Source organism: Echeneis naucrates, chromosome 7 (genome assembly GCF_900963305.1).
Source record: "Echeneis naucrates chromosome 7, fEcheNa1.1, whole genome shotgun sequence".
Classification (NCBI taxonomy): domain Eukaryota; kingdom Metazoa; phylum Chordata; class Actinopteri; order Carangiformes; family Echeneidae; genus Echeneis; species Echeneis naucrates.
In genome coordinates, this window is record NC_042517.1 from 7,205,557 (window position 1) to 7,219,043 (window position 13,487).

General features: G+C 42.4%; 1 protein-coding gene across 1 annotated transcript; it reads left to right on the forward strand.

Annotated features, from left to right (window-relative positions):
• The first annotated feature begins 2,738 nt into the window (after positions 1–2,738).
• On the forward strand, positions 2,739–12,676 carry LOC115046857 (transmembrane protein 26). Its single transcript, XM_029507491.1, has 4 exons — positions 2,739–2,932; positions 3,822–3,966; positions 4,573–5,307; positions 12,548–12,676. Exons 1-4 carry the CDS (start codon positions 2,739–2,741, stop codon positions 12,674–12,676), a joined length of 1,203 nt encoding a protein of 400 aa, XP_029363351.1.
• Positions 12,677–13,487: the final 811 nt, after the last annotated feature.

The following is a 13,487-nucleotide window of genomic DNA, read 5'->3' on the forward strand; positions in this document are numbered from 1 at the left end:
GCCGTGCATTCAGTCTACTCACACCTCCAATCTCCTTCAGCCGATATTTTAGTTTTAACGATGGACGCAGTGAAGATGATGAAGCCATGGACAATCGTCACACATTGTCACATCGTCACATGATTGTCTGGACAGCGTATTTACGTGTTTGGTCCGTTGCGCTTACCAACAGAAAAATATAATAGAGTAAACCGAAGAGGACAGGCTATTTTCTACTGTGCAGACAATGTTGATAAGCAGCTGGTGGACCATTTAATGGTTTAAAAAAAAAAAGCAGTTGGTGGACACAGAAAGAGAGACTAACACAGAGCCAAGGGGAGAGTGGATATGTTGTCTTAAATTCACCAGCCAGACGGAAAATGAATGCTAATGTTGCGCTTTGTCTGCTGGATGTGCAAATTGCTCATTGATTTGTGTATTTACAGCTTTGTACTACTGCCCCCAAGAGGTAAAAAAACCCCAGCACTAAGCAAACAAACAAAAAAATACAACACAAGGTGAAGGCCTCGCTGGCAGGGAGCTAAAAATGGCATCAGAAGGGCGTGCAGAAGCAATGTCACCCCAACACTGATCACTTCCAGACCGATATTTAGGATTCACACGTTGACCAAACAATAAGACAACCTCGTTTGTCTGTGATTCATTTTGGCAGCTCAGTGGGTCGACAGGATTGACATTCCTGGAGAGCATCGACTAACAAGGAATCCTCATTCTGATACAATAGCAGGAACGCACCCACACACTGCAGCGACTGCTTGGGGGCAGGGGGGGGTGACAGCATCTCCTTTCCGTGTTTTCGTGCACGCGGAGGACGGGGAGCGAGACTGTTATCAGGGCCAGCAGTGCAGTGGTGGAGCAGACATGGGTGGGAGCAGGGCAGGACTGGGTGCTCTCTGAACAGGGAGCACGGCAGACTGGCTTCTCCCAGGGAGATAACTTTGTTCTGGGCCAGGAGAGATGACATCATGACGGATGGCAATGAAGATGTGGGCGAAAGGGGCAGGAAACGTTATCTCCTACAGCGGCACCAAGGAGACGGAGACACATATATACACTTGTGGAACGCACTACATCTTACTGATACTCTACTCCAGTGGACTTGAACAGTATCCACTGTACATTGAACACACACACAAAATCACACATACACACACACACACCTACTTCAGACATGCCTACTCATCCAGCAGCATCCTGGAGGTGGCTGTCATTTAAAAGGACAAACGCTGACCAGCCCACTGTGTGTGTCTGTTCTACTGTTTGGCAGCAGAGGTTTGGGGAAACACTGAGGACACAACGAAGAGCCCATCTTACACTGGAGGTCTGTACTGCATGCAGTCATACATATTGCATAAATTCTTTTCGTGATGTATTGGTATTCACGACATCACAACACAAGACACAACCTGACTTTGACGCAGATGGTAACACATTTCAGCACTCACTCTACAGCGGTTAAATATTGTTGTAACTAATTGGGTCTATGTATGTTTAATGAATCATTTACTAATGATTTGAAGATGAGTTATAGGTTTTTAATATTAACTCATTGAAAACCTCTTTGGCTTGTGATCAAGCTCTTCTGTTTGCTCCTATATCTGCTTATAATTGTGGCCCAAATACATTTTACAACTGCAGATGACTAATTCTCACATGCCTGACAGTGAGAATATGTCACACTTTTTGAATGCCTTCCTCACATCTGGTAGCAGTTTGATGGAAACTCTGTGCTTTCAATATGTGTTAGATGAAGGAAAAAAAAAAAAGTTTCTGGCAAAAGTGAGACATCAAAGTAGAACTGTGTTTCATAGAGTGCACCTCAGCCACTAAGCAACAAGGATCCCCCAGTTTAGCATCACAATAATCCACATAGATCCAGTGACCCCATTTCAGTAAATACATGCAAAGCCTCCTGAAGTCCTTTAATATTGACTGAAGATAGGTTTGTCTGACTCTGGCTTACAAATAACTGCTTGCTTTGACTTGCCCCAAAGATCAGAAGCTTTTGTACCGCTGGCTAATTTAGCGGAAGGACTGTTTTCACACTTTCATCATGTAATAGTTATTGATCATAAAGGAGGAAAGCAGGGATATGATCTGCAATGATGCGCTTGCCTAAGTTTTCACAAATTTTTCATGGGCCGTCTGACAATGATGGTCTGTGTGACTTTATTTCTTAAATTTAGTGCAAAAAGCAATCAAATTGAAGTGGCCTTGGGCAGCTTTCCATTCTTTGCAATAGCCTCTAGTGAGTTTATTACAGTAATAGTCTGGAAAAACTATAGAACATAAACCGCTTTATTGTTGTAACCTTTGAGACACTTTTAAAACTTTGGAGTGTAAAGTACTTCTCGTTTATATATTTTTCTCTCTCTACAATTTCTGTTATCACTTTCATCTTTAAAATTGTTGGTGTAAAGCTTTGCGTTTATTGACTGTCGCATTGCAAATTGCATGGGCCTTTTTGGAAAAATGCTGAATTAGCTCCAACTTCCATCAGTTTTGCATGAACGAGTTGATGAAAAGTAAAGTAGCTATAGCAGCAAAAAGGATTTTTCACTTAGTTGGCATTATGTCCCTCCATTTAGCATGAATCAGTAAATGAGGGGAAGAAGATGAACTGGCTTTTATTTTGTTTCAAATTAAAACATTTCTGTCATTCACTATGAGTTACAATGAGCTTGATAACACACAACGATACACGATCTATCTTCTCTACAGGGTCTCCATAGTACAGGATGTGTCATCTGTTGAACATCCTACTGGCTTTGCTGAGCCGCTTCCTGTTTGCAGCCCATGGGGTGGCGACAGTGTGGCGTGTGGTGGCCGTCAAAGGGGAGCCGCTCTATTGGCTGCTGCTGACGGGCGTGGCTCTTCTGGGCTTGGAGATGGCAGTCACTCTGAAATGCACCCGTAACGCAGAGTGGAAATGGTAACGGTTGGATTACGAACCATGAAAGCCATGAAAACCATGGAACATCATTTTTTTTGTGGGCTAAATTGGCATGTATCAGCCAGAAGCTCACCCACTGCGTTTTCGCTGTTTAAGGCGCTGACTTGAGGATTCAGGTGTTGTAGCCACACCATTTGGTGTTGGGGGTGAAAGCACTAACCCTAACCCTAACCCATCTGCCCAGGGTGGAGGGAGGGAGTTAGTTTGTTGAAGGCCTGTAATATTCTCTGAGTCTTAGTTATCCCCTGAAACACTTCCTGTCTTTCCCTGCCTATCAAAAACAAACAAATCCCTCTGCTGTGTTATTGCTCTGTCTTTCAGTGAGCTGACGTCCTGAGCCTGCTATCACCTCACTGTCGCAGCCATGCTCATGCAGTCATGGAAAAGTAGTCTCCTGCTGTTAGAGTCATTTCTGACCAGAAAGCTTCTTTTTCTTTTTTTAAAGTAAAAAAAAAAATATATATATATAAATAAAAATAAAAATAAAGTCTTGAGCGAGCATAAACTGACGTCAACCTCTTTTTTTGCGAGCCTCAAAAGGACATGAGCATTTAGTTTCACACCTCAGTCAACACCAAAGCTTCTCATTCAAAAACTGTTGCTTTCTTCAGGCCTCTCTCTTTCTCACTGAGTCTTACTTTGAAGTCCTCTCCTCATGGAGAAGGTTTTGCACTGTCAAGTGGGATTTGCATATATGATGAGAATAATTGCCTGTCTGAAATTCGATGCTCCTTTAATAAAAAAAAAAAAAAGGGGGGGACACTTTCTGCTTTAGTAGGCAGCAACAAATAAATAGATAAATAAATAAAAACCATGCCACTAAAAATAACTCACCCCTGCTTTGTCTTTTGGCTGCCCCCCTTTTCAGGTTCTCCCCCATGGTTTTCCTCTACCTCAGTACTGTCATCCCGTCCATTTGGTTTCTGGAGCTGAGCTTGCTGCAGTCCAAGCTGCCGGTCAACAACTCCTCTGTACCTGAGCTTCATTTGCTGGCTCACATCCCGATCTCAGCGGTAGGCACCCCAGCAGAAAACTGGCCTCACCACCTCAGCCTCCATACAGCCACATTAAGGAAACACCTGATATCAGATAAGATTTAAATCCAGCAAGGGGGTGGATAAACTATTAGTTGCAGGAAATGTGTAATAGACACATTGAGATTAAGTCCTGATAGGCTCCTGCTTGAAAAACTCTCAGATCTCTCCCCTTCTGGGATGGTTTTAGTGCTGTTTCTTTCATGCAGGATTTGGGAGGTTTTTTGGCCCCTGGCTGTGCTCGAGGCTGGGTGACAGCTTTTGAAGATGCAGTGTTTCAGTAATGTTGTGAAACGTTAAGGGGTGCTGTCAGGATAAACTTAGCGAACCCTGATACAGTGAAGATCTGACTCACACATCTTCACACATTTTGGTGATTACACATTTATTTTTTCTTTCACACAACTTGAGATAAAACATTGTTATATATTCATACAAATGACTGATCAAAAATATTTTTGAAAGAGCGAAGAAACCCACTGAGAAACCAAAGGCACTGCTCTGCTCTGTGACACAAAATATTAGAAATTAATTTGTTTCATTTTATAAAAATCTGTAATGTAACCTGCAGTTTCCTAAACCCAGGGCGTGGAGCTGGACCCAGAGAACTGGGTGGCAGGCCTGGAGCAAACCATGCTCATTGTGTTAGTTGTGGGTCGGTGGCTGATGCCCAAGGGAGACATGTCCCGGGACCAGTTATCACAGCTCCTCATGGTCTACGTGGGACTGGGTGCTGACATTCTGGATATCTTCGACACTTTCAGGGAGCCTGAAGTGAAAACCAACCGGACGGTAGTCATCATCGGCCTGTCCCTTTTCTCATGGGCACTCATGCAGTTTCCTCTGGTACTCACTCAGACACAGCCCCCCAAAGGTGAGTCTCCTGCTCAGAGGACGGGCGGTCTCTTCTGCTGTTCCCGTGCCCCATCCTCATTATCCTCCTGCTGCTCCAGCGAAGTGTGGAGCTTGCTGCTCACAGTGGGGCTCCAAGATGGTCCATTTCTGCTTTACAGGCTCTACCTCATGTTTGAAGAGCAGGTGCTCAACCAGCTTATGATTTTCTTCACCTGCAAGAACATTCTCATTGTCCTGCTGGAGCTGTACCGAATCGTTGTGGTTCAGTGCGAGCAGCAGGTTGGGGCATATGGTTTGGAGAAGTGTGCTGCTCTGGTGATCTGGTCTCGAACTCAGAGGGGTGGGGAGACGGAGGAGCAGGAAGAACAGGGGGACACAGCGAGAGAAGAGTGTTGCAGAGAGCAGGGCAGCCCTACCAACACAGAGAAGGGGACAGAGAGGGAGGAAGATCAGAGAGGCATCCAGGTAAAGAAAAGCTCAAAATGCCATGAGGGCTGACTTTGGCCCTCAGCAGGGTGTGGGGACAAAGGTTTTGGTCTTCACACACAAAGAGAAAAGGCCAATCCATCTGCCATCTCTTGCTTCGAAACCCAATCACAGACACAGTCTCTGCTGTCATGAGGTTCAGAAAGTAAAAATAGAGCAGAAGTGAAGAGAATAAGCCCTAAGTGAAAAAAAAAAGAGATTTATGCAACTCCCTTTGATAAAACCCTTCACAAAAACTGTAGTCAGCGGAGGTTCCTCCTCCAGTCCAACAGGTTTACCATGAACTGTCAGCTCCTTTGAAATATGAATGCATTTAAATGCTGTTATTGAAACCAGATCCTCATGATTTATGCTTTACAGTCCTACTAATTTGTGTTAATCAGCGGCAGCTTGGAATAATGTGACTTCATTATGTTGTGCATACTCATTTCTACTAGAATGATGATGATGATAGGAAACAATATCATATCAGGAGCAGAATGGATGTTTAAGATGATGAGATGTCTGGCTCTAATGAATAAACTTTTTTTTTTTTTTCTTAAATAAAGACATTCCAGAAAAGCGCAGTGCAGACCTTTTTCCCTCTCACCACCATGAGATGGCAGTGTTGCCAAGTCAACCAAAGCATCTCAGAACTACAATGTTTACTTGACAGGAACATGCCAGTTACATGGAAAGAAAAAAAAAAGAGAGTATCAGAGTAACAGAGTGATGGTGTTAAAAGTTGGCACAATAATCTGTTTGGTGAGTTTTTGTTGGACATCCTAACATCATGTGGTAAATTTATCAGCTATAGGCAAGATCTGTATAGCCCAATTAACTGTCTAGTCGATGTACAGACACCTCATACAGTGTAACAAGCAGGAGGAGACTGGAGAGGTTTGCCTCACTTGTCAAGGTTCATTTTCCTCTTGAGCACAATCAGCCTGTGGAAGCCTCTTTGAGAGATCAGTGCATTTTTATTATGTCTGCAAAAGCACACTCGTGATTATGTGGGAGTTGTTCAAGTTCAGCGTGATTTGCTCATACTTTCTCTCTTTTGCTTTCGAAATATTCTTCCACAGCCCATAAAAGTGCGAGACTCTTTTCAGAGCCTGTATAGACAGAGAAAGGTTTGATCTGGAGCTTGGGGCCTAAAGGTTTTCAGCCACTTCACGATGGGAACAATACCCTCCCCAGCACAAGCAACCCCCTCCCCTTACCCCAGACAATACCTCCTCTGACAAATTGTGGCTGGGATTCAGCCTTTCTGCGTTTAAGGATGACCATCTCACTGTTAGCATCAAACAGTAGCAGTGAGAGAACATTTAATGCCCGTCAAATGGCTGTACTTCACCCCTCCTGCAAGATGATGAAGCTCTGAACAAGTTAGCTGTGTTTTCGATAAGCCCTCGATGAGGCAGATGGAGATGGAGGGATATCTGAAAACGAGAGTACTTCCATCTTTTCCTCCTTTTGTTGTAGGCTGTGGCTTTGAATATATGACGTCTAAAGCATGGGCAAGTTTTCTCAAATCGATGACTGTAGGCTACTTCCAGAGAATCTGAGAAACAGAAAGAACTTCTGTATTTTCTCAGTTTCATCTTTGCCTAAATTATTGATGGTGGAGCTAACTATTAGGAGGCGGATGAGGAAAAGTACAGACTCCCCACAGAGATAAACCAATTCCTCAAGTGATATAATGCCGCCTGCGCTCTGTGGAGTAGGCCACGCCCTGGGACATGACATCACACAGCGACGGTCGGCAGGGGACAGCTTTTTCTGAGCACCTGAGATTTGGGAGAATCTGATATCCCAGCAAAAACATAATGTGGGCAACACAATAGGGTGATGAAAGAGCCACTTGCTTGTGAAAAGAGTGCTTTTCCTCTTCAGATTAACTGCATGCTTTAACAAGATTGTGTGGGCATGTGGGAGGATGGGGATGTCAGCTGATCCATGGGCTGCCCTACATAGATAGAGAGAGCGAGAAAGAGAGCATGGAAACTCAAAGCCTTCAACTCCACTGTACATAGTTATTCACACATGTATAAAAAATAAACCCTCACAAGCCCTCAGCTGCAATATATCTGCTCACACAGAAGAGAGTGACGCTGCCTTCAGGTGCTCTTTAAAAGCGCCTGTGTACATTAGATTGAATCATTGAGCAGCACAAAAAAGTCCAGTCTTTCCACGCAACATTATTTCCCAAACTTCAAAAAGAAGAATGGCTGCTCACTGAGAAGACATCAGAGTTGAAGTGAGCCGGCTATTAGTCATACTGAAGGTGCTCAACCAGTGACTCAGAGTTTTTTATTTCCCCCCACAGTGAGTCTTTGAACGGATTTTCCTTAATTGCTTCTGTCCAAATCTTTGATAAAACGGCAAGATTGCTGAAACTCTTGAAAGTCACGGAGGAAACATGCTGCACATTCAAGTTGGTTGTTTTATTTGAAAATACATAATCGTTAAATAAAAACAAATCTACCCTCTTCATTATTTATTTTAGTGGCTGGTCTGGGTTAAGCCGGACTAAACTGAGAAGCTGCCCTCCCTTCCTTCCTCTCCTGTGGAAGCAGGCCTTATCGTTTGGTAGAATCAGATGTACAGTGGTTGCAGTGAGTGAGTTTCTGTGGGATAATTTGATGGAATGAAATATTTAGAATATATGCGCCACGTAGACACCAAAAAGTGGAATACATTTAACTAAATGTGAAAATCACACGGTGCCATCGCAGCTCCCACACGTGTGTATACACACTAACTGCATGACAACTTTGCCATCGCCTTGGATCATGTCCATGAGTAAGCTAATTGTTGGTTAGATTAATTTTTTGCTCAACTATCAACTAGTTGCTGATTTATCTTTGACAGAAAATGCCACTAAAAGGCCATCATCTCCATGTAATGCTGCTAAAATGGTTAAAAAATGTTTTCCTGCCTGTGACATTCACATTCGGTCTGGACCTGAAACTACACCAGAAGGTGTTTTATGTGAGGTTAATGATATGATGTCAGCATTACTATCAATAGATCTTTTCCCAGTTTGGTGGCAATTCTGTTGGGGCCCACCAATCAGCCTTCATCACATTATATATAATAAATAATCTGACTTCAATGAAGAATGCTTGGAATTGAAACAGTAATTTTTTAAAACATGACCAAAATGAGGGGGGTCTCCAAGCATTTGCCTGCCTCGCCTGTTCTCAAGTCCTGCTCGATATTTAGGTCAAATAGTGCAGCTGTGAGGTGTGACACGTGCGTGTAAACCGAGGAATTTCTTTTCTCTGCCATGCACACACCGTGCAGCCAGAGAGTTCCCAGCCAAAAATGAACGATTTCATAAGACAAATGCTAAAGTCATGGTCACACAAAGACAAGTGATGAACTGTCTCTGTGACAACCATGCAAACTCTTTTCCTCCCCGGAAAAAACCTGACATGTAATCAAAACTCCATATCAGACTTGTCCCCCCAAGCAACTGCTTCCCAAGGTCAAGGATAAATGCTCACTCTGAAAAAAAAAAAAAGAATTGCTGAAATTGCCACGCCCAAATGATCACACAATGAAGTTCCTCTGGGGCTCCTGGGGGCCCTTGGGGCCCTGCAGGCTGTTGCTACTTTAAATCTAGCCGTGTGCTGTGTCTGCTACTTTTGTCTACAGAGGATTATGCGCATAAATGTTCTGAGTTATTCAAAATAAATAGCAATATAAAAATTGCTATAAATAGCAAATACAATAAAAACTGAGAGTGAGAAGAGTTCAAGATCTGAGTCTTCCCAGGCCGTTAAATAGTCCTGTCCCTGAAATGCCAGTAGCTTCGACTGACGCAATAATAATAGCAGGAAAAAAAAAGTCTCACCCCTCAATTAGATAACAGAAGGTGACTAGCTGTTAAAAAGCGCACATATTCAGAGGTGATGTAAACGTGGTATTGATTTCTCAAGACAGCGGGAGAGACAGAGAGGAGCAAAAAAGAGGTATCGAAGTAGACAGATTCACTCAACCTGCGCAGGCAGCATGGAGTCTTTTCAACACGTCCCACAATTTCCCTGTTTTGTGTCAACTAATCAGGAAGTCCAAACAGGCCACGGTGGTGCTCATCAGCCTCCAGTCCTCCAGACAAACCCGTCAACGTAGCAGTGAAATGTTACAGCAAGAGAGTAAGAAAACAAAAGCAAACTTCAAAAATAAACCCCACAACTTTCTGACAGGCATTTGAGGATCCACCTAAAAAAGGCTCATGTAACACCGGAGATGGCAAAATAACGAGCTCGACTTCACTGGTAGATCGGAGACACTACAGAAAAAGTCTGTACGTTACACTGCCTGCGGGTCATTTACAGCAAATTACCGCGAAGAGTTTTACATTTCTGAAAGTCTCTGGACAAAATGTGGTCTTCTGTCTGTGGTTCCCAGTGCACATCTGGGAATCTCCGTGGCCAGATTGCTGTCTTTATGAGGAGCTTAAGTATTTCTCACAGCTTTCCAGCTTCCTGATAAAGTGAACGGCCACGTTCCTGTGCTGTAGCACACCTTTCCTGATCTGCAGTGTAACACACAGCATATACACACATAGGGCAGTCTAAACGAAAAGGCACTACATTTAAAAGGAGCTTATTTTAGTGCAAAAATTTGAAATCCCAGCTTTGAAAAAAAAAAAAAAAGAAAGAAAGAGAAAATGAAATTCTTATGGTATAAGAAACTAGACAAAAGATCAGCAGATCACTGAAGCCATTAAAATTCATCCTCTGGGTGTCAGGGATATCTGTACTAAATTTCACAGCAATCTTTTTTTTTTTTTTTTTAAACCTACTTTGGCATACACCTCCTGACCTGGGCACAAGTTTTATTTCATGCAAACATGCAAATGCCACTTAATCGATCTTGAACCTTGAACCTTGAAAAAAAAGGGTCAGACCCTTGTTGAGAAATCAGTCCAATAGGAATGTCTGAAGGATGGACACTAACCTGCATCGATCTGGTTGATAGCATGACTAAAAATATCCATGATTTACAAAAATCTTCATCATTTACATAACCTGTTTTTTTTTTTTTTTTTTTCAAGAAGATGAAGCGCTGGCTGAAGATTTCCTCCAGAATACACAACTTTTTGCTTATCTGAACTTACCAAGTGAGCTTTTATTTAAAATTTCCTGCCATATCACCTCCTCAGTTGATAACGCCTTCTCAATGTTCATGCTTTGCGCTGAGTTTATAACTATAGTTAGAGTTTGTAACTTTCCCTCTCAAAAAACTTGAGTAATAACTGGAATTCAGGCCATCACCACAGTTCTGAGTTAGTTTGCTCCATTTAACTTTCAGCTAATTCCTCATCCAAAGACAAACCAAACATCCATTAGTTTTTCAGGTGGCAGATAACTTTGGCTTGTTGTCTCTCAGCCTTATTTATATTCATTTCCTTTTACTCCAGTGTTAATTGCTTCTGTAACTATTTTTATGGAGAATGCAAAAGTGAGCAATGAATATGAAATCCATTTCTGAACGGAGCATTCAGAAGTCTTACCCACATGACAATATTGGAGATTACTGCTACGACAGCTCGCAGTTTTGTCAGTCAATCTCAGGTCACAGGGGAAGTATTGTTGAAATATTAATTGCCCGCCTCCTTTGCCATCCCCCAGTTCGTCTGTGCTGGGAAAGCTGCCACTTTTCCCATTTCCAATCAGCGACATGGCCTACGGTAATAGAGGGCCACGTCGGGACGACAGTTCTTATGAGGAAATATAGTCAAGCTTCTGACTGGACAACATAATTAGAAGACTTGACAGTGCTGGACAAACAAAAACTAATTCTTGAATTTAGCTCACGTTTTGTTTGAACCATATGCTTTGTGATATCTCCACATTGTTTTGCTGATGTCCTAATTCTGTCCTTGTGTAACAGATTGGCTACTGTGAGGGAAATATGAACTGTGTGACCCCAAATGCCTTGTTCTGCCAAGAGATATACAGCTCCTGACTGATTCTTTCAACTGATTAATTGAAGATACAATTTTTTGAAGATCCTGTGGAGAGAGTCAGGAAATAGCAGTTGTCACAGGAGTTCATAAACATGACCACAGGACAGGAAGGGCCCATCTGACCCCCAGAGAAACAACAGCAAACAACCAGCAGCCTTTGATCTCTCCAGACACTTCATGTGTAAAACTAAACTCAAACCGCAGACTTCTCTAACCCACCTGGGACAAACAGCTCTGTCCTTACTTTGCTGACTAGTTAGATACGGCTCTGAGCTGTTGCTTGCTTGTGACTGTTTTGTTTGCAGTCTGTGTTGTGTTTTGTGTAAGGTTTTGTATTACATCGTTCAAGTTTGGCTGTTCTCTCACCTGGGAAATAAGAAAATATCCTCCACAGCTACTTCCGACTCCTACACTACATTTTACCTGTGCAGCCACCAAGTTCTTGTTGGTTAAGAGGCTGGTACATCACATGGCACATAAAAATCACTGAGGGACACTAATCAGAGTGCCAAATGCAACATAGTCAAAATAAAGGAATGTTTTTCATTTGGGTTGAAATGACATGGAGAAGAACTAGATCACTGTCAGCTACTTGGAAAGGCAGGACTAAACTTTACAAGTGAAACTCAATATAACCTACCAAGAAAAATATGGCAAGCTGAGCTACGGCAGTTTACTCCACCAGAGGATGTGGCTTTCTCATAAATCTCTAAGTATTCTGTTTCAATCTGTGGCCTTTTAAATAAAATTTAATGACTTCTTCAAGGTGCTCCTTGTAAGTTCTGTTCACCGTGATATTCCTTTATGCCTGAGATACATCACTGGATGTGACAGCTTTGGAACATCAGGTAAGCCCGGACACATAATGACTGTTTTGACTGCGTTACATGATGTAGAGATTTGTGGGGCTTATTTTAAATCATGACATGACGTGACATGTGTGTTTAGCAGCAAAAATACACAGAGAAAAGACATTTTTGATTTCATACCAGCAATATTACACCAAACTGACACCTTGCAGCATAATCTTTTTTGAAGCTGACTCTGATATATGGAAAGATATATGTAAAAAAACTTTACATGTTTAATCATTATTTTAGCAGCTGAATGCAGTGACTGAGCCATTTTCTGTCAGAAATGAATCAAATTATTTTAACAGGGAGCAGATCCTGCAAACTAAATATTGAGAGACAGACCTGGCAGTGGCATTGACAGAGCAGACACTCAGCTGGTGTGAAAACATGTGTTTTTCCACAGGAAATCAGGAAGGGCAAACTAAAACACATGCCTCAGATCCACGGTGTTTCCAGGTTTACTCACCAACAGCTGTTGTCAGCGATGGGATGCGACGCCAACGTTTACACAATTTATCACATCTTCGACTGAACTTTGTCCCCCTACCAGCTAACTCCAGCCCATCTTGTCACTTTGTCATAGCAACATGATGCAGCCAGTTACCCCTAAAGACATACTGCTGCGCAGAGAGCGGATTATTAACTCTTGTCTTGTAAACGCAATGATAACCCCAGCTCCTTTTACAATCAGTGCCAGCCTCTCTGTGGGAGAAACTATGTTTGGTGGCGGAGAAAACTTAGAAATAACCATTTTGGATGTCTTATTTTCAATCAAAAAAATTGTCTTTTAAGATTCCCAGCCATGCCAGGTGTTGTTATCGAAGAAAAGCGGGACTTAACTGTAAATTGACTACTACTGCAGCTATGACTGTCTTAGGGAGAGATCCAGATATTGAACCTTGTTATCAAGATGACTGAATGAGATACTGTCCCTTGATTTTTAATCAGATCAAAGAGGCACGTTGTACAGACAACTGCAATACAGAACAATGTCATTCTGCACATAGTGTCACTTCCGTGGACAAAATTAGATCGACGATGGTAAATATTTTTCCGCACTGAAAATCTTTTAGATTGCAACTGAAAACAACGTCGCATGAATTTGAAGTGAGGAGTGTTTGCTACCTGAGGTCATCATCTCATTAATATGATCGAAGAAGAATTTATCCAACACTAACAGGGGCTCCAAGGCCAAACAGAGACTCTGGGTCTATGTCAATCAATTGATCTCCGAGAGAAAGTCTTTCCTGCCTGAATAAACGAAATCCCCCCATGTGGGCGTACCTTAGACATGGAGGGCCTTTCACGGCATCTTGTATTTAAAAATTTTAATTTAGTGGATT

Excerpts from the sequence above, each read along its gene's own strand:
- LOC115046857 (XM_029507491.1), top strand. The coding sequence starts at position 2,739 with ATGTGTCATCTGTTGAACATCCTACTGGCTTTGCTGAGCCGCTTCCTG. Across the intron at positions 2,933-3,821 it reads CGTAACGCAGAGTGGAAATG|GTTCTCCCCCATGGTTTTCC; the intron begins GTAACGGTTGGA and ends CCCCCTTTTCAG. Across the intron at positions 5,308-12,547 it reads AAGATCAGAGAGGCATCCAG|GAAATCAGGAAGGGCAAACT; the intron begins GTAAAGAAAAGC and ends GTTTTTCCACAG.